The sequence below is a fragment of the Myxine glutinosa genome, chromosome 12 (assembly GCF_964187855.1).
Source record: "Myxine glutinosa chromosome 12, kmMyxGlut1.1, whole genome shotgun sequence".
Lineage (NCBI taxonomy): Eukaryota > Metazoa > Chordata > Myxini > Myxiniformes > Myxinidae > Myxine > Myxine glutinosa.
The window spans coordinates 13,499,793-13,522,324 of NC_136272.1; the positions used below are offsets into that span (position 1 = coordinate 13,499,793).

General features: G+C 45.2%; 1 protein-coding gene across 5 annotated transcripts in view; it reads left to right on the forward strand.

Annotated features, from left to right (window-relative positions):
• Positions 1 to 22,532, forward strand: part of LOC137438209 (pyridoxal phosphate phosphatase PHOSPHO2) — a 70,107-nt gene that overhangs the window by 26,241 nt on the left and 21,334 nt on the right. Inside the window, exons 2-4 of one of the 5 annotated variants that reach the window (XM_068133268.2) lie at positions 10,120 to 10,252; positions 10,342 to 10,605; positions 19,317 to 19,591. In XM_068133268.2, the coding sequence (XP_067989369.1) occupies positions 19,336 to 19,591 (256 nt within the window). In that variant the 5' untranslated portion in view covers positions 10,120 to 10,252; positions 10,342 to 10,605; positions 19,317 to 19,335. Of the gene's footprint in view, positions 1 to 10,119; positions 10,606 to 19,316; positions 19,592 to 22,532 lie in introns of all 5 variants that reach the window. The other 4 variants (XM_078766481.1, XM_078766480.1, XM_068133270.2 and 1 more) reach the window with 4 other exon arrangements.

A 22,532-nucleotide genomic window follows, 5' to 3' on the forward strand; every position in this document is an offset into this window, starting at 1 on the left:
CATTGACCATACTGTGGCGCACTGCCAATTTTTGGGGTCTCACTCCCCCGATTTCTCTACCTGTGCCCTCGCACAATTTCGGGGCTGGGTCGTGTGGCTCTCCTAGCAGGTCCTACTTACCTGCGCATCTCCGCCACTGAACGTCTCCACCCGAGCTTGCCTAGCTCCTTCACACTACCCTAACCTGGGGAAGGCCCTCCCTGGCACTTACCCCCTCGATGCCCCTCTGGCATTGGGCTAGCCTGGTCGTCTCCTGGGATCCTCGGGCCCTGCTGAACTCTACTGAACTCTAACCTGGCTCCCAGAGCCTACCTGCGGCCTCACCTGGCCGACAGACTACCAGTGGCAGAGTGCTCAACTAACCATACGTACTAATTAAGCCTACACGCCCAGCCATTCCACACACTAATGCACCCATCCAAGCAGTACTCTGCTACTTTCCGCACCACAGATGTCAATATCCAACCAAAATTTACCTACTCCCTCTACCTAACTTTAAACTACCCTCCCCGGGTACTCGTGAAGGGGTCCATCCTTCCCCCATCCACTCCTTCGCACCATGCACTCCACTCCACTCATTCCACACTCCATTTACTCCACACCATTTATTCCACACAACCATTCTCCACTTGCACACCATGCAAGCCAATGCACTTAAAACAATGACACACATCCTCAATACTCCACTCATACACTTTCACACACACACACACACACACACACACACACACACACACACACACACACACACACACACACACACACACACACATCTTTCACGAGCATTGCCTCTCAATTCCTCATTTCACCAGCACTACAAGGAATCTTATACGCAATGCCTCATTTAAACTAGACCACAAACACACTGCATCATCTGACTAACTACTACCCCTCTAATCCTTGTGCTTTCCCCGTCATCCCTTTATACTACGCACATCCCACGTCGTTATCATCCAACTACTCTACTCTATGTCCACACTACCTGTACAATGTCACTACGTAACTCTCAAGTCTCCTAAAGTCATCTCTCTAGATTTCTATCATTTATCCAAGCCCACCCTGGCTAGCTTTCACCGCCAAACCCCATAATCCTATAGCTCCTTTGCCCCAAGTGTGAGGGACAATTACCATCCCCCGACACTGGGTATTATTTCTCACCACTATCACCATTACAGTCCACTACACTTGAGCCTCTCGGTTCGTTCGCCATTACATCATCAAAGCTCGGCTTCGCAAAGCCGAGCAATGAATTCGGGTGGTTTGGTCTACTGTAGGTTGGGTCCGTCCGGCATTCGATTCAGGGGAGGAGGCATACTCGGGCCAAGGCTCCAGGCACCATCCCTACGCAGGGCCTTTCGCTCCCATGTGCGGTTGGCCAGCCTTCCCCGGCCGGAACGCCGCCACCGCAAAGGGGCGCCGCTCCGAACCCTTCTCCTTCCCCTTGAACCGGGCCGATTGCTTTGCCTAACAAAGCGCGGTACCGACCGTACAGGGCGGGGCCCGGCGCGAATCGTGCACGGCGCTCCTTGCGAGAGCACCGCGGCAACGATCCCCGCCGGCTCCCGCAGCACACAAAGCCCGTCACGGACCTAGAGCTCGCGTCGGCTACCCGTCGCCCTACGTGCTACTCCCCCGGTCCACGTCGATGCTTGAGCCACATTCTCACACACACACACACCTCGCGACCCACTCCTCTCTCGCACATTGATGCGCCCCTGCGCCTTCCATGCACCCCATACATTCTATTACACACTCTTCAGGCGTACTCACGCCATTCGCACACTCCGGCACACACTCGGCCACCGCACACCTCTGTGCACACCCTGGTGCTCTCACACTACTTGCGCACTCCGTTACATCCTCTGTAACAACCATGGGTGTGCACTCTGGCTGCACACCCAATCACGCGCTCTGTTGTGCACTCCCGCACACTCTCTACAACCAACTCTGGTGTGCATTCTCGCACACTCTCTCCTTCCATCTCACACTCTGTGTCGCACTCATCCTCACTTTCACACTCTGGTGTGCACTCATCCTCACTTTCACACTCTGTTGTGCACTCACCCTCACTTTCACACTCTGTTGTGCACTCACCATCACTTTCACACTCTGTTGTGCACTCATCCTCACTTTCACACTGTTGTGCACTCATCCTCACTTTCACACTCTGTTGTGCACTCATCCTCACTTTCACACTCTGTTGTGCACTCACCCTCACTTTCACACTCTGTTGTTACACACCCGCGCTTCGGTGCACATTTTTTTCTTACACGCGTGCCATTCGCTCTCACACAGCGCACAAAGGACCTTCCACAAACGCCCGGATGACGTCGCGATCCCAAGCCCGCGAAAAATGTTTTCGTGCCATATACAGCCCGACTCACCTTGGCGCTTCCTCTGCTTCGCTCCACCACCTGCAAACTTTCATTTTGGTTAGAAAGCACGACATCACGATGCGAATACAGACTTTGCGTGCATTCCATTTTTTCCCTCGCTAATGCCTCTATGCCTGCCGTCTCTCCAACCCCAATTTCCACTATGAGTTCTTTTTCTTTTCTCAGCCCAACGACCACCGGCGCGCTCAAAAAATTTTCTTTTAATTCTGCGGCCGTTGGCTTTTCTATTCCTTGTCGCGATTTCTATCCCGGTCCACCCGGCTGTGCTTTGCTCCCCCTTGCTTAACCCGCGCTCCTCAAGCTGCGCTACCCCGTCGCATACCAATGGGCCTCTCCCGCTCGACCTGCGGTCTATGTCCTTCCCCAATGCTTTTATTTGGCCACCTATTCTGGTTCTAAACCCTTCAATTTGATTTCCCACCTCATTTTACAATTCCTCAATTTGGTTTTCCAATTTATTTATGTCATTCTTTTGGGCATCAATTATTTCTCTCTTTGATTTGTCACTCTGGGCGTCCAATTTTTCTGTCAATTTACCTAATTCTTCTCCCATATACGCCCGGAGTTGCATCATAAAAAGGCCCATATCTATTGGCGCGGCTGCCGCGGCCATGTGCGAGGCGCCGCCATTTTGTTCCTCTGCTGCCTCCACTGCTGTGCCCTCATCGGCTTACTCCATTGCCAACTCTCCCTCTTCTTCCCTGGGTCCTGGGTTAATTCTACCCCTTTTATTTCCCGGGTGGATTTGCCCCCCCAATTCTCTCATTTCTGCCCTTAATTTGTCCCTCTGCATTTATATAAATGCTCGTAGTTGCTCTATGAGTAAATACAGGTCCCAACCCGCTGGTACCGTGGGCTCGGCTCTCGCCGCCATGTGCGAGGCGCCGCCATTTTGTGCGCCTGCAACCCCCACTGCCGCACCTTCAATTCCCTCTTCCATCACTCCGAATTGTTCTTCTTCCCGGGGGTCCTGGGTTAACTCTAAACCCTTTCCTCTTCTACCCCCACCGGCATCTGATCGCCTTGGCTATCCATGGCACGATTCAAAATTTAGATGTTATATAAAATTTCGGCCGCTCGAAATTTTGACCAAATTTTTTCACAGATAAGAAAATTTGGTTCGGGTCCAAATCCCACTCCTGACACCAATTGTTACGGATCTCGGACGTCGGCTCTCCCCTTATCAAGGGGGGGTTAATCCCCTTGTCTTGTTATCTGGCCGACCCGAATCCTGGGGGTTATAACGTTCCTTCCGGTCGGTGGTAAGTAGGGTTGTTGGTCGAGTCTTAGTCCAATTACCGAAGTACTACCACCGGCCGTAAAGCAAGGAGATAACTCCCGCTCGAACCACGGATATTGGTGGAAAAACCGAGCGGATAGCGATCCGAGCCGTTAACAATGTGACATCCACCTCGATGGCATCCACCTCGTCCGGTCCCCGACTCGTACCGTGCAGCAGATGGAAAACGGCAGCAGCTCTCCGCGTGTAGTGGAACGCGACCGGACAATTTTTATAACGGGGGGAAGCTGGTATGCTGCGTACATAATATTTGCACTATACAAAGGCGCCAAACGCCCTCCAATGTACTTCTTTGATAAGGTCCTTCTTTCATAAGCGCCGCTGCATCAGCCCCGTCAATGCAACGCGCGTTCTCCCAGCAATTCAGTCAAGGCGAGCTCTCTCACGTGGTAAGTCTTTACAAAGATGCGCTCTCCCGATCAGTAAGTTCATGCGCGCTCTGGTAAGTAAGTCCTGTTCGTAAATGTGCTCGCTGGCAAGTCCTGTGAAAGGGCTTTGCGCTCGCTTTTATAACTCAACAAGCGATCACTCCGCGGGCCCCAAAGCCACGCCTGTCGGTGATGTCACTTCAGCCCTGGTTGGCTGGTTCGGGCTTACCCGGCTCCGCCTTTGACAGCTGGGTGATGTGGCCACACCCTCTTCCTGGCGCTCCGCCGCCTTTTTTCCGGCTTTACCGCGTGACTTATTATGGCGGCGTTGAGCGAGCGCTAAGGCAGCTGCTGCTAACAAAGGCGCGTAACAAATTGGGAGAGCCATAGGGCAGACTGGAGGGCGCGTAATGGCATCGCTTGGAGAGGGAGGCTGCAAAATGAACAGAATGGGGCCTACTCCTTATTTGATTGACACAATGCAGATTCAACTATTGGAAACACGGCCTTACCTATACACATACTAATGAAATAACTGAAGTCCTATGGTGGCCTACGTGTTGCTTGTGGCCTAACTATGGGGTGCAACCTTTAACCATTTAATAATGTCATATTTACACAAGTGTGGGTTCTAAAACCACAACAATATATATATATATATATTCTCATGCACATTTGGGGTCTACTTATTACCCTGTGCTCGCGAAGCGAAAAGCAGGGTTAATCATTCAGGTGCGTACGTATGTGTGCCGTATGTGTCTGCATTTTAAAAATTTATTTTCTCGGCAACCGTTGGTCTGATTGACACGACATTTTACCATAGAAGCGCCTCCACCTGTATAATTTTTTTAAATTCATAATTATGACGTCATGTCACGTGGTACGGAATCCATCTTGGAAAAACGTTACACCTCTATGTCTCCCAAACCGTCAATGGAAAATATTGAAACATGGTTTATTGTGAAGTACTCCCCTTGGGGAATAAGATATGTTGATGCTGATGTCATCGGTGCCTTCGTTATGACGTCATAATTCGGCAAGTACAACACTTATCCGATTATTGTGAATTTTTTTTTCTCAGTAACTGTTGGTCTGATGGGCACGAAATTTTCACCATCGGAGCGCCTCCTCCTGTAGAATATTTTAATGATAATCATGACGTCATAGGTCATGTGATACAGGCGCCATCTTGGGAAAAACAAAAAATGTTGCACCTATATATCCAAAACCGCTGCATGGAAAAAATTGAAACATGGCTCATTGTAAAGAACTCCACATGGGGAATAGGTGTCGTTAACAATGACGTCATTGGTGCCATAATTATGACATCATAATTCGACAGGGACAACGCTTAGTCGGATCAGTTTGAAATGTATTGAGCGTGATCTATGCAACAATTATATTAGAGAATATAAATTTATGATGTCATCGCTCACGTGGTCTGGCAGCCATATTGGATCAAAGAAAAAAAAATGTTTAAAAACAGAAGAGTTGGCTCGCAATAAGTTGACTGCGCAGGGTAAGTATTCTATGAATACCATCCAGTTAGGTATGTAAGACATTGACCATTATAAAGCTTGCAATGTTCATGTGAGAAACCCCAGGTTATCCTTTACTGGTTACTCAATAGCTCAGTGGGTTGTGGCCTCATTAGCGATTAGGTCTTTGGGTTTGAGTCCCAGGTTGAGTCAGGAGTTTTTCACATTTACCACAAATAGGAATTTATTCCTGTTTATCAAACAATATACAGTCATGTGAAAAAGTAAGTACACCCCATGTAAAGTTTTGACTTTTTCAACATATTTCAACATACAGCTGTTTGATCTTCATTTCAACAATATTGATAGATAAAGGTGATATAATATAACAAATATCATGAAACATTTACATTTTGTAGATATCCCTGGTGTTGGCTTAGCGGTTAGGGTGCCGGCTTGGGATCCTAGGATCCTGGGTTCGAATCCTAGTCGATCGCTGAATTAACACCAGGGGGGTTGACTCAGCCTGTCATCCTTCCGAGGTCGGCAAATTGAGTACCAGCTTGCTGGGATGAATGATCACGGTGTGTACCCCAGTTTAAAATAGGTACACCGTATCCCTGTGCATCGTAAGAGCGTGACCAAGGGTTGGCGTCAGGAAGGGCATCCGGCCATAAAAAACATTGCCTCAAACAGGGCACCATGATTGTCATGGGGCCCGCAAGGCTCACCCCCGCTCTAGCGGGGAAGATGGCCTTAAAACGATCATTCATTCATATTCATTTACATTTTGTAGTCCATTGTATAATTTAAATAAACATAAATGCAAATTTCGCATGTGGAAAAAGTAAGTACACCCCATGTAAAGTTTTGACTTTTTCAACATATTTCAACATACAGCTATTTGATCTTCATTTCAACAATATTGATAGATAAAGGTAATATAATATAACAAATATCATGAAACATTTACATTTTGTAGTCAATTGTATAATTTAAATAAACATAAATGCAAATTTCGCATGTGGAAGAAATAAGTACACCCCTACATTTATCACTACTTCAAATACCTAAAATTAGAATCAGGTGCACCAGCTCAGGTGCAAATGATTAGAACATCGTTAGAAATTATCTTGGAGGAACCTGTCTTATTTAAACCTCAGACATTTAGTTTGGTTTGCTCTTTGTTGTTGAAGTGTGCGGCATCACCATGCCTAGATCAAAAGAGCTCTGAGGCCTTCAGAAAGAAGGTTATAGATGCCTACGAGTCTGGGAAGGGATTTAAAAAGATCTCCAAACAATTTGAAATCAATCATTCGACTGTCTGGAAGATCATCTACAAGTGGAGAAGATTCCAAACAACTGCCAACTTGTTCAGGCCAGGCCGCCCCAGCAAGTTCAGCCCGAGAGCAGACCGCAAGATGCTGAAAGAAGTCTAAGAACCCCAGAATGTCATCACGGGACCTACAGGTAGCTCTTGCCACTGTTGATGTCAAAGTGCACGAGTCTATAATTAGAAAGAGGCTGCACAAATTTGATCTACATGGGAGGTGTGCCAGGAGGAAACCTTTGCTGTCCAGAAAGAGCATCAGGGCAAGACTGAAGTTTGCCAAGGAACACCTCGGCAAAGACTTCGTCAAGTTGGGAGTGCTCTCTGGTTTACAATCACTGCCTCCTTGGTGCACATTTTACCATGCAACCTAGCATTAACAGATCCCTGATGGAGGACCAGGAGCTGTGTCGAATAAGTCAGTTTCTAAGACAGTAAAGATGTTCTGGCTTTTAAACTCTCTGGTCACACACAGTCAGTCATTGCTCTTGTCTACCGCCCTCCCAAACCACACCCATCATTCCTGTCTGACTTCTCCTACTTTCTGACCCAGCTATGTTCCCTCTCCCCCTCAATCCTCCTCCTTGGTGATTTCAATATCCACATGGACTCCACTGACTCCACGATAACCACTGACTTCACTGATTTACTCACCTGCTTTAACCTCACTCAACATGTCAACTTTCCTACCCATAACCGTGGTCACATTTTGGACCTTGTCTGCTCTACTGGATTAATCTTGCACCATCTCTCTGGCTCCGACCTCACCCTCTCTGACCACTTAGCCATCACTATGACCATTAACATCCCCGCCCCAACACCAAGGCATTATCGCACTATCAACTTCCGTAAGCTAAACGCTCTTTCACCTGCCTCATTCTCATCCACCCTCTCTGAAAAAATGTCCACTTCTCCCTTCGTTGACCTCCACAACCCTTCTGATCTCACTGACTACTACAACCACACTCTCTGCTCCTGCCTTGACCAACTTGCGCCGATAAAAACCAAAACAGTTTCTTTCACCCATTCTGCTCCCTGGTTTACCCCTGAACTCCACCTGATGAAAACTCGTGCTCGCCAACTTGAAAGACTCCGCAATAAAACAGGTCTCACAATTCACTCCCAAGCCTACAAGGACCACCTACAACACTACAAAGATGCCCTCTCCCGCGCCCGCTCCGCCTACTACTCTCAAATTATCCACTCTGGCTCCGGAAACCCAAAAGCACTCTTCTCTACAATAAACAAACTCCTCAGCCCCCTGAACACCACCACCCAGTCATTCACAGTAGACAACTGCATCTCCTTCCTTTCATTCTTCCAACGCAAAGTTGAAAACATCTACAACAGCTTGAACCACCGCCGCACCCGCTCCCCCTCAAACCACCTGCCCCCCCTTATCCTGCCATCCCCTGTCTCAATTCTCCCCAATCTCCCATACTGACCTCTCTGAACTCCTCATAGGAATGAAAACTGCCACCTGCACTCTTGACCCCATCCCCTCCAGCTTTGTCAAGGCCTCCCTTCCTGCTCTCTCTCCACTTATCATTGCAACAATAAACTCCTCCCTGTCTACAGGCATCGTCCCACCATCCCTCAAAATTGCTGCTGTTACCCCCATTCTGAAAAAACCTGGACTAAACCCTGACACCCTAAACAACTTCAGACCCATCTCCAACCTACCCTTTCTGTCGAAAGTTTTGGAACGCGCTGTAGCCGCTCAACTCAAACATCACCTCTCTGCAAATAACCTGTATGAAACATTCCAATCCGGAATCCGCTCCAACCACAGTACTGAAACTGCTCTCCTCAAAATCACCAACGACCTTCTCCTCTCCTCTGACGCTGGCAACCTCAACATTCTCATCCTCCTCGACCTCAGTGCCACCTTTGACACCATCGATCACACCATCCTCCTCACCCGACTTGAAACCACCTTTAACGTTGCTGGCACTGCCCTCTCTTGGATTCAATCATACCTCTCTGACAGACGCCAGTTCATCTCCATCAATAACTGAAAATCCCCCACTGCTCCCCTCCCCCAAGGTGTCCCCCAAGGTTCAGTTCTTGGCCCCCTCCTCTTCATCCTTTACCTGTCCCCCCTCGGTCACTTAATCCGCCATCATGGTCTCCAATTCCACTGCTTCGCCGATAACATCCAGCTTTTCATCTCCACCAAGTCCATCTCCACCGCCACCCACTCTATCCTGACAAACTGCATCACTGAAATAAAATCCTGGCTTCAAATTAACTTCCTCAAACTTAACTATGATAAATCTGAAATAATCATCATTGGTCCAAAAACGCTCATAAAATCCACCAATAACTTTGCCTTCAACATCGACGGTATCCCAGTATCCACCTCCCCTCACATCCGGAATTTGGCATCATCTTTGACCAAACCCTCTCCTTCGACAAATACACTAAACAGATCACAAAGACAGCCTTCTTTCACCTGAAAAACATCGCCCGTCTCCGTCCATCCCTCTCCTCCATGGCTGCAGAAACCCTCATCCACGCCTTCATCACCTCCCGTCTGGACTACTGCAATAGCCTCCTCTATGGTTCACCCTCAACAATCACCAATAAACTCCAATACATTCAGAACTCCGCTGCCTGTCGACTCACCCATTCCCGGACCCGTGACCACATCACCCCCGTCCTTTACAAGCTTCACTCGCTCCCCATCTCCCAGAGAATGCAGTACAAAATCCTCCTCTTGACCTACAAAGCCCTCCATAACCTGGCCCCATCCTACCTGGCTGACCTCCTCTCCAGACACACTCCCACCCGCAACCTCCGCTCTGCTGGTACCAACCTCCTGACCCCCCCCCCCCCCATCCGGACCAAATTCAGATCCTGGGGGGGACAGGGCCTTCTCCATCGCTGCTCCCACCCTCTGGAACTCACTACCTCACACCATCAGAGACTCCTCCTCACTCACCACATTCAAAACATCACTCAAGACCCACCTGTTCAACACTGCATTCAACATTTAACCCACAGCATTTAACCCCTGACTATCTCTTCTCCTTCTCCCTCCTTTTTGCTTTGAATATTTCCCTATTGATTCTTGTTTTTTTTTTGCAATTGTTTTTATCTTTTGCTATGCATTATGTTTTGCACTCTGTCAAAGCGTCTTTGGGCTCCCTGAAAAGCGCTATATAAAATAAATGCATTATTATTATTAAAGACACCTGAGAAAGGCAACTTTGAATGAGACAAGATGGTTGTCGGTGTCGTGCAGTTCGCCGTGTGTTTGGGTGGCCTATGTCTGGAGCTTGGTGGGACTTGTGGGCCATGTGCTGCAGGTTGGAAAGATCAGGGCTTTGACGGACCTCCTCCTGTAGAGTTACGGCTGTTGAGGATGAGAGAGCAAGGTGAGATCGAGGATTCGGGTGTCATGTGTGGTGATTTCGGAGTGCACTGTGGCTTTGATGGGGCTGAGAGCTGTGCATGTGGCACCCAGGCTATGTGGATCGTCTGGGACATGGCCTGGCCTGGTGGCTTACCGGGTTTCTCCGACTTCGTCAAGTTGGGAGTAAGGGCCCAGGATTTGGCAACTCCCCTTAAGCCATATTATGCCTGCAGGCAACCGAGCCCCATGAGATCCAGTAACGTGCCGAAGACAACAGCTTTGTGGGCGACTTTGGTAGGAGTAAGAGGAGGCACCCATGGCTTGATTGGTTTTGCCGACTCTAACCCATCGAGGAGGATATGCACGCTCGCACAGGTAAGGGTGTGTGAGATTTGGCGGACCCATGAGGAAGGGAGGCCTGAGATTTGGCAGACCCGAGTGGAAGGGGGGCCTGAGATTTGGTGGACCAGAGTGGATTGGGGGGGGGCTGAGATTTGGCGGACCAGAGTGGATGGGGGGGGGGGCTGAGATTTGGCAGACCCGATTGAAAGGGTTGGGGGGGCTGAGATGGGAGAGGGGGGGGGGTCTGAGATTTGGCGACCAGAGTGAGAGGGGCCCGGGATTTGGCGGGCCTGAGAAAGATGAGGACTGGTGGCGATGACACGCATGCGTGCAAGCAAATACACACACACACACACACACACACACACACACACACACACACACACACACACACACACACACACACACACACACACAACAAAGGGTCACAGGCCCCCAACAAAGAAAGCTCGGTGAAGTCTGTGCAGACACAGCAGGCAGCCGGGGTGCATCCTACTAAGATAGACGGCTGCACCTTCCCCAAAAAGAGGCAGGGCGCCCCCTGTCTCAAAGGAAAGATCGAAGCAGGATAGCAATGAAACAAATTAATGAAAGCTGGAATGCTGAGGGGTTGAGGGACATCCTTCCATGCAGAAGGTGCTCTGCTTCTGAAGCGAGGGGGATGTGCGATGAAGGAGACCGATTCATGGTTACAACACAAACAGATACAAATGATAATGGGCAGAAGGATGAAGAGGGACAGGGTAGAGAAGGAGTGGGAGGATGATGAGGAACAACGTGATCTGGAAGAGGAGCTGGCTAATAATATGGAGGTGTGATTGATACCAACTGAAGAAAGATTATGACTAATTTAACTGCATAATAATAAACGTACAAAAGCATGAACCAGCAGAAAAAACAAATCTTAAAAAAACAACCCAAAATTAGCCACACTGAAATAAATAAACATGGTGAAATTTGCAGCAGCACTCTTCATTCAGGAAAAAGTAAGAACGAAACACCGCAAGAACAGAACAGATCCCACAAATAAAAACCAAGCACCACCTTGGAAACTACAACTCAAGAGATGGAGGGAGATGCTCAGAAAGGAGACCGGACAAATACAGCAATTTCAAAGAGGAAATAAAGCCCAAAACTAAAGAGGAGAATGTAGAAAATAAAATACAAATATAAAATGGAAGACAAAGACCGAGAAGTAATGGTTACTGAAAATAAACTGTAAATAGAAATGGTCACGAGGAAAATAAACTATGACGAGGATAACACGAGGAGAAAACAAGGCCAGATGTTTGAAAACAACCTGAAAAGATTATACCGTGAACGAGGGAAAAGGAAGCAGAATGTGTTGTGCCCTCCTGAAAGGGATGAACTGGAATAATTCTGCACAGGAATTTATGAAGATCGAAAATAACATAATAAGGTGGAATGTTTCCAAAACCTTGAAGAGAAAAAGCAACATCTCGAGGAAATGCCCCAATAATAATCGATGCAGAGAATATAACACAACAACTGGCAAAGGTGGCAAATTTCAAAAGTCCCGGCCCAGATGGGATCCCAAACTTCTGGTTAAAGCAATTTGACGCTTTCCACATTCACTACACCTCGAGCATTCAATGAACTTGTCCAAGGGGATCTGGAAATGGATGAATGGCTCACAGAAGATAACACCTTCCTCGTCCCAAAATCTGAAGGGACCCAAATACCCCACAAATACCAGCCAATAACATGTCTACCACCAAAATACAAACTTTTAACAGGAATAATCACAGACAATGTACCACCACCTAACACAACAAGGAGGCCAAAAGGCAGAACAGAAGGGATGCAAGAGAGGATGTTATAGAACAAGAGACAACCTATTACCAAACAAGGCCATACGAGAAAACCAAATTGTCCACAGCATGGATAGACTAAAAAAAAAGCTTTTGACAGTGTCCCACATTCATGTATGATAAAGTGCATGCAAATGTACAAGATAAATCCACAAATAAGCTGATTGAGAAAGCCATGGATCTATGGAATACCACACTAATGGTAATACCTGCAGCAATCGCAAGGAAAGATTGAAATACCAAGAGTAAAGATACGACGCGGAACCTTCCAAAGAGACAGTCTTTCTCCTCTCCTGTTTTGCCTGGCGCTGGAACCACTAAGTAACTTCATTAATGATCAAGGACACGGATACACCCTAACATCCAATAAAATAACGTCCAAAGAAACAAGAGAGGTGTCGCATCTACTATACATACAGTCACGTGAAAAAGTAAGTACACCCCATGTAAAGTTTTGACTTTTTCAACATATTTCAACGTACAGCTATTTGATCTCCATTTCAACAATATTGACAGATAAAGGTGATATAATATAACAAATATCATGAAACATTTACATTTTGTAGTCCATTGTATAATTTAAATAAACATAAATGCAAATTTCGCATGTGGAAAAAGTAAGTACACCCCTACATTTATCACGACTTCAAATACCTAAAATTTGAATCAGGTGCAGCAGCTCAGGTGCAAATGATTAGAACATCGTTCGAGAGGATCTTGGAGGAACCTGTCATATTTAAACCTCAGATATTTAGTTTGGTTTGCTCTTTGTTGTTGAAGTGTGCGGCGTCACCATGCCTAGATCAAAAGAGCTCTCTGAGGCCTTCAGAAAGAAGATAATAGATGCCTACGAGTCTGGGAAGGGATTTAAAAAGATCTCCAAACTATTTGAAATCAATCATTCGACTGTCCGGAAGATCATCTACAAGTGGAGAAGATTCCAAACAACTGCCAACTTGTTCAGGCCAGGCCGCCCCAGCAAGTTCAGCCCGAGAGCAGACCGCAAGATGCTGAAAGAAGTCTAAGAACCCCAGAATGTCATCACGGGACCTACAGGTAGCTCTTGCCACTGTTGATGTCAAAGTGCACGAGTCTACCATGAGAAAGAGGCTGCACAAATTTGATCTACATGGGAGATGTGCCAGGAGGAAACCTTTGCTGTCCAGAAAGAACATCAGGGCAAGACTAAAGTTTGCCAAGGAACACCTCGGCAAAGACCAGCCCTTCTGGTACAATGTGCTCTGGACAGATGAGTGAAAGGTAGAGCTATTTGGCCACAGTACCAGAAGACATGTTTGGCGAAAACCAAAGACAGCATTTGACCACAAGAACCTGATACCAATTGTAAAGCATGGTGGTGGGAATATTATGGTTTGGGGCAGCTTTGCTGCATCAGGGCCTGGGCAGCTCACCATCATATAATCCACTATGAATTCTTCATTGTACCAGAGGGTGCTTGAGGATAATGTGAGGCCATCTGTCAGAGAGTTGAAGCTCAACCAAAGGTGGACCTTGCAACATGACAATGACCCTAAACATACCAATAAATCCACCAAGGAATGGTTGAAAAGAAAGAAATGGTGGGTTCTGGAATGGCCAAGTCAAAGCCCGGATCAAAATCACATCGAGATGTTGTGGGGGGATTTGAAACGAGCTGTGCATGCAAGAAACCCCTCAAACATTGCACAGCTGAAAGAATTCTGCATGGAGGAGTGGGCAAAAAAATTCTCCCAATCGATGTCAGAGACTGGTAGACAGTTATAAGAAACACCTCCCTGAGGTTGTTTCTGCCAAAGGGGGCAATACCACCTATTAGAGCGTAGGGTGTACTTACTTTTTCCACATGCGAAATTTGCACTTATGTTTATTTAAATTATACAATGGACTACAAAATGTAAATGTTTCATGATATTTGTTATATTATATCACCTTTATCTCTCAATATTGTTGAAATGAAGATCAAATAGCTGTATGTTGAAATACGTTGGAAAAGTCAAAACTTTACATGGGGTGTACTTACTTTTTCACGTGACTGTACATGATTTAATAATATTTGCACCGAACGACGAAAAATTGGCAGAACAAACAAAATTGGTAAAACGGTTCTCCGACAACATTCAAATGGAATTTCGCCTGGAGAAGTGTGCCAAGTGCACATTCGTGTAACGTAGACCAACAAAAACGGACAACATAAAAATCGACATGGACACAACAATACAGGAGCTAGACAATGAAGCATCTTTAAAAAACCTTGGAGTAGAAGATAGCCACCAAATTTGTCAATAAAAATGCGCAAACAATTACCAAATAATACCTGCATAGAATGAGGATGATCGTGAAAACATATCTCACCCCTAGAAACAAAATCAAAGCCATAAACCAACTTGCAGTACCAGTGTTCCAGTACAGCTGCGGAACAGTAAACTGGCCACAATCGGATGTCAAAAAACTAGATATCAAAACAAGGAAACTCCTCACTATCCCCAAAATGTTTCTACAAAAATTGGTGCATCCCAATAATGTACCTGCCAAGGAAAGAAGAAGGAGGAGGTGATGGCTTGATGGAACTCAATCAAGAGCACAGAGTGAAGGCTAGGATTAGCAGAGTATGTGAAAAGCTCAACAGACTACCAAATACAATTTGTGTACAAACATGAACACAGCAAGCCTGAAAAGGTATCTCTCACTCACTTTGAAAAAAATCTTCCAACAACAGGTGTCATTAGAACATCTATCACCTTCCAACAACAGCTATCACCAATCTAGCCAACATTGGTGATAGACAAAGAAGGATCACTGGAATGACAAAGAAGAGGTCAGCTCAACTGAGACGGAGAACGAATCATAATTTTATTAATGCCCAAGACCAAGGACATTACATGAATGGCTTTAAGAAGATGGCGGAACTGAGTCAATTGATCAAGTGTAGGTTCTGCAAGGTAGAAACAGAAAGCACGAGTCACCTCCTATGGGGATGTAAAAAACTCATGCCAGGACAGCTGTACACACAAAGGCACAACAAGGTATGTCGAGTAACCCACTGGCACATCTGCAGAAATTTCAATATCCCAGTTCAAAACTCATGGAAACACGAACCAAAAGCAATCATTGAAAACAAGGACATTATGCTCATGTATGACGTGATGATCCCATCCATCGTGAACATCGAAAACAAAGCATTGGGACCGGACATAATACTCAGGAACAAAAAGGAAAAGGCATCATTGCTGATTGAGATATTAGTAACCAGTGATTTTGGCCTAAATAATGCAGAAATAAAGAAAATGACCAAATACCAAGACCTCAAGAATGAAGTGAAAAGATCCTGGAAGCTGAAGTGCACTGAATTGTACCAGTGATAACTGGGGAAACATGAATGATAAAGAAGAACCTTACAGAGATTTAAAACCATCCCTGGGAACATTACCCCAAACAAACTACAGTTGGAGGCTGTACGGGGCTCAGCGACGATCCTGAAAATAACTCTTGGAACAAAACTCTGAGAACAACTCACAACTTAGCCCATGAATCGCAATCTTTCACCAAAGCCGGGGTGGATACTTCGAGTCCTAGGAGGGCTCCATTCCGCCTTATAAAACCCATATTATGGATATAACAACCAGATGCACACATACAGTACATGAACGCACACATGTACACTACCGGTCAAAAGTTTTAGAACGCCTCAATTTTTCCAGTTTTTATTGAAATTTGAGCAATTCAAGTCCAGTGAATAACCTGAAATGGTACAAAGGTAAAACAGTAAACTGCTCGAGGTTAAAAAAAAGTTTAGGTTAGCAAAAACGGGAAAATAATGTAAATTGCACAGTTATATTGTAAAGAAAGGCCTTCTTCAGGGAACAAGTAATGGGTTAACAACTTACAGCTGTTCTGTAGCAATGTAAGCAAATTAAGCCTTGAAAGTTGATGCAAACAATTCCTACAGGTGTCCCAACCTCTGCTGATTACTTGATTACAAACCCCCTGTCTGTATAAAAGCAGTATTGGAACAGACTGTTATTACACCCTCTGAAGCATTATTTGGACAATATTGCACTGCAGGAAGTAGTATATTGCTATCATAATGGTGAGAAAAAGGCAATTAATAAAGGAAGACAGACAGACCATTATAACCCTTAAAGTGTAGGTCTTTCCTTTTGAGAAATTGCAAAGAAAGCCAAGGTGTCAGTTAGTACAGTTTCCTACACCATCAAAAGGCACTTGAAAACTGAAGGAAACTCTGACAGGAAGAGGTCTGGCAGACCCAAAGCCACAACAGAATCAGAAGACAAGTTTCTGAGAATCAACAGCTTGCGTGATAGGCGGCTCACAGGACAACAGCTTCAATCACAGCTTAACACTGGTCGAAGTAAGCAAGCCTCAGTTTCAACTGTGAAGAGAAGACCGAGCTGCAGGTTTGACAGGTCGAGTGGCAGTAAGAAAGCCATTGCTAAGATGGCAAAATAAGAAAAAGAGGCTTGCCTGGGCCATGAACCACGCCAGTGGATTACTGAAGACTGGAAGAAGGTCTTATGGACCGATGAATCAAAGTTTGAAATATTTGGTTCATCACGCAGGGTTTTTTTACGCCGTCGAGCAGGCGGATGGATGGTTCCTAAGTGTGTGACACCAACTGTCAAACATGGAGGAGGAAGCGTGATGGTCTGGGCTTTTTTGCTGGATCCAGAGTCGGCGACTTGCACAGAGTGACAGGCACCCTGAACCAAAAGGGCTACCACAACATTTTGCAGCGCCATGCAATACCCTCTGGTATACACCTAGTTGGTCAGGGGTTCATCCTACAGCAAGATAATGACCCTAAACACACCTCCAGGCTATGTCAAAACTACCTTCGAGGAAAAGAACAAGACGGTACGCTTCAAATCATGGAATGGCCAGCACAGTTTCCAGACTTAAACCCCATCGAGCTGGTTTTTTTTTTGTTTTTTTTTCTATACAGAACCGAGGGTCGTGAAAGTGCTAACATTTATCACACAAACAAATCAAACAGACAAACAAACAAAGTATATAAAAAGGGGTGCGGTAGACAAGATGGGGAGAGAAGGGGAAGCACATAAACACAACATTTGCGAGCAGGGACATCGGGAAATGTGTGGGAGGGAGTGGGCTTGGGGGGAGGCGGCGTGGGGGGGGGGGGGGAGAAGTATAAACACAAAGACACCAAGGACTTCCAGGAAAGAAGTTGGTATTTCAAAAAAGTGAATTTGGGGTGAAATTAGCCGGGGTAGAAAAGATCAAGGTTTTGGATGGGGGAAGACAAGATAAGAGATGGTGGTGAACAGCTGTTTTAAAGACCTGGAGGGAGGAGTGAGATTGAAGAGAGTGAGGGAGTTTGTTTCCATACATTTTACATACATTGGGAAATACTTCCCATACATTTTACACCTGTGCAGATCCCGAAGATGGTGATACTGATGATGATGATGATGATGATACTCAGCTAGAACAGCTAGAATAGTATGTTCTGTTCCCGAACGATATTTGATTTCCATTGGAGAAAGAATGCCAAGAGTGTGTTCGGCGGTTATACCTGCAAAAGGTGGCTACTTTGCTGAGTCAAAAATTTAAATTAAATTTTGTTAAACAAAATGATTCTATGATTTCTTTTTATCTCCAATTGTTTATTTGTTCTAATCTTCATTTCAGAGTTCATTGAGACATTAAACTGCATAAATTTCAATAAAAACTGGAAAAATTGAGGTGTTCTAAAACTTTTGACTGGTAGTGTGCGCACGTCCATACACACCATCAACACACACACACACACGCACACACACACACACACACATATATATATATATACATATATAATTATTATTATACACTGCTGTTGAAGTCTTTGGCCACCTGACAATGAGTCATCAATTCGATTTGATTGGTAAATGTGATCGATTATATACAACACTTAATATGAGCTGCACATGTATAGTTTTACTTTGAGTTGTGTTCACAATATTTTGAGTATTCTGATCAATGTGAATTAAAGATTGTTAAATGACAAGCTTAGTTTCTTCTCACCCCAAAAAGCTGTATTAACAAGTCAATGTTATAAACGTAGAAAACGCTCGTGGCGACTTTGAATAAATTATTGATGCTCATAATGCTGCATATATTTTAACTCCTGAATGTGCCAAATAATTCTAAAAGTTTTCTCGAACTCCATGTTGCTACATGCCCAGAAAGTTGTGTGACCATTAATTAAATAGGTTGGATTCGTGAAAATACAAAAGGATGGAGGAAGGATGGGGAACTATGGCTAAATGAGCGATCCTCACCGTGCTAATTATAAGACAATTGATCTAAATACAGATTAATTAACCCGGTACCCCTTAAGGCATCTTCAGTGCAGTGTATAAATGTTATGATAGTTGTACCCTCTGTCTGACACATTAATATTGTATAAAAGTTTTCAATGCTTTTTTTCCCCATTATTTTCTTGAACCTGGCGTTGGCTTAGCGGTTAGGGTGCCGGCTTGGGATCCTAGGATCCTGGGTTCGAATCCCGGTCGATCGTCGAATTAACGCCAGGGGGGTTGACTCAGCCTGTCATCCTTCCGAGGTCGGCAAATTGAGTACCAGCTTGCTGGGATGAATGTGCCGGTGTGTGCCCCAGTTTAGAATAGGTACACCGTATCCCTGCGTGTCGTAAGAGGCGACTAAAGGGTTGCTTTCAGGAAGGGCATCCGGCCTTTAAATAACATTTCCTCAAAAAGGGAACCATGATGATTGTCATAGGAAGGCCAACCCCCCTGCTCTGGCAGGGAAAATGGCCTCAAAAAGGGAATTTTAATTTTTTCAATCCATTATTTTCTTGTTGTGCCAAAAATGTTTTACACATCAATGTGCTGTTTTGCCTTCGAATACTCGTCATTCCAATCTCTATTTTTTCAGTGTCTGAGAAACCCTCGCAATGAAAACGTTGGTGGTTTTCGATTTTGATGACACTATATTGGATGAATCCAGTGACGACTGGCTCTTTCGTTGGGCACCGGGACAGTCTTTCCCTCCACATCTCCTGGAACTCTACAAAAATGGGCCTTGGATCGAGGCTTTGGGTGCAGCGTTGCTGTACCTCTCGGAGCAGGGTGTGACTGGGGAGGTAATGAGGCAGACCATAAACGATGCCCCTCTCACTCCCGGAATGATTGAGCTCTTTCAATTCCTTGGTAAGGATGTTGCTTTCGTTTCTTGGAAATAAGAGGCAACAAAGCTTGTCGTGCTTTTCATGCATCAGGCATCCTCTATATTATGTACGCAAAAAAATGTCAATTTTAACTCCCTCCTCTCCTTGTGTACATAATATACAGATGGCCCATCATCATCATCATCATCATCATCATCATCATCATCATCATCATCATCATCATCGTCATCACTGCTTCATTTCAGTTGCTGAGCAAGTAAATGCTCTTTCAATTATTTTTAATGCCCAAAAATGTAATCTCATAAATAGCAAAATAGTGAAATTGAATTACACTTGCAATCAGACATTGTACGTCTATCGATTATAATTATTCACCAGTAACAAGAATAATGTGGCAGCAACAACTGTACGATCCGTGGAGAGATCAATGGTGTGATGTGTGCCTTGAGATGTTGGGCAAAACTTGCAAAGGGAAACGAAGCAAACTCGACACAATGGTCTCTCTCACAAACATATTGCTTCATTCATTCAGATTTACTCTTAAGACATCATTGTGTTTTGTTTGTTGGGGGTATTGAAACACTCACTGAGGTTTCATTGAAAGTATGTATAAATGTACAGTACCTGACGCCACTGAAGGTAGACAGCATTGTGAAGGGAGCCGACCACCCTTAAATGCTAAAACAACAACAACTACAAGGAGCAATCAGAGATGGCAGACCCTCACCAGGACTTGTATAGTATGGTGTTTGTGCGGTGTGTGTTGTGTTTGTGTACTTGCGTGTTTATGTGCTGTGGAGATGATGCATTGTCAACGGAAGTTTAGGTTCATACAGCAGACAAACACCTTTTTGCTGTTATTACATAGATTCATGTTCGAATCGTATTTATTTCTGAGACACATATTAAATAGAGACGCGTATTTTAGTGACATAGATGTATTTTTATATTACATATTTTATGCCCCATCGCTTCCTGAGAAGGAAGTTGAGGAAGCGATAAAAGCAATGAAGAGTAGAAAAGCGGGAGGGCCGACGGGAGTTGTGGGAGATATGTTGAAGGCAGCAGGAAGTTGGGGGTGTGAAGAGAATGACAGAGATCTGTAATCTGGTGGTGAAAGAAGGCCGCATTCCAGTGGACTGGGAACTGAGTACCCTCGTCCCTCTATACAAGGGGAAAGGTGACCCTCTGGAGTGTGGCTCGTACCGAGCGATAAAGTTATTGGAGCATGGAATGAAGGTATTGGAAAGGGTGTTGGAGAGGAGGATAAGGAAGAAAGTGAACATCGACGAAATGCAGTTTGGATTTATGCCAGGAAGAGGAACGACAGACGCGCTTTTTATTGTGAGGCAGTTGCAGGAGAAGTACATGGAGAAGAGGAAGAAGTTGTTTCTTGGGTTTGTTGATCTGGAGAAAGCATTCGATAGGGTTCCATGCAAAGTATTGACATGGGCATTGAGGAAGTTCGGAGTGGAGGAATGGTTGATCAGAGTAGTGATGGCAATGTACAAAAGAGCGTGCACAGCTGTAAGGACGAAGGACTGGAACAGTGGTGAGTTTGAGGTGAAGGTGGGAGTGCATCAGGGTCGGTACTAAGTCCACTACTATTTGTAGCTGTGATGGAGGTGCTGGCTCAGAACGTAAAGGAGGGTTTACCGTGGGAGTTGTTGTATGCAGATGATCTGGTGTTGATTGCAGAAAGTATGGATGGACTGAAGGAAAAGATGAACACGTGGAAGGAATGTATGGAGACAAAAGGTCTGAAGGTGAATATAGGAAAGACGAAGGTGATGGCAAGTGGTAAAGCATGTGGTGAGGTGGAAAGAACTGGGAAGTGGCCGTGTGCTGTGTGCAGGAAGGGTGTCGGAGTGAACTCCATTCAATGTACAATGTGCGCTGAGTGGGTTCATCAAAAATGTAGTGGTCTGAGAGGGTCATTAACCAGTGTGGCAGCTACATTCAAATGTAAGGTGTGCACAGAGGGAGCTGCAGATGGAGGAAATGTTGAGTTGGATCTTGGAGACGGCGTGAAGCTGGAAGGTGTGAAAACGTTTTGCTACCTCGGAGACATGCTGAATGGAGAAGGTGGATCAGACTCGGCAACGGTTGCTCGAGTGAGATGTGCATGGAAGAAGTTTCGGGGACTGAGTGGCGTGCTGATGAGGAGGGGGGTGTTGTTGAAGCTGAAGGGAAAGGTGTATGCTGCATGTGTGAGAAGTGTTATGATTTATGGGAGCGAGACATGGGTAATGAAAATAGAGCAGCAATGAAGGCTGGAAAGGGTGGAAATGCGAATGGTTCGGTGGATGTGCGGAGTATCGTTGAGAGAGAGGAAGACAAATGATGAATTGCGAAAGATGATGGGAATAGAGCCTGTGATTGATGCTGTGAAGAGGAACAGGTTGAGATGGTTTGGTTATGTGTTGAGGAAGGATGCAAGTGACTGGTTGAGAAGAGTGATGGAAATGAATGTAGAAGGAAGTAGAGGACGGGGAAGACCGAGAAAGACTTGGCTAAAGATGGTGGAAGAAGAAATGCGGGCAAGGGGGTTAACAAGCAGAGATGCAGAAAATAGGGCAAAATGGAGAAGATTGTCATGGGGACCGCAAGGCTAACCCCCGCTCTAGCAGGGAAAATGGCCTTAAAATGCATGTTGTTGTTGTTGTATATTTTATGGATGCACTCACATTCTTATAAATACATCCTTTATCAACATTATCACATTGTAATGGTATGTACTTAAGACGTTGTCACATTGTAATAGTATGTACTTTATCGACATTCTCACATTGTAATAGTATGTACTTTATAGACGTTCTGACATTTTAATAGTATGTACTTTATAGACGTTCTCACATTGTAATAGTATGTACTTTATAGACATTTTAACATTGTAATAGTATGTAATTTATAGATGTTCTCACAATGTAATAGTATGTACTTTGTAGACGTTCTCTAATCAT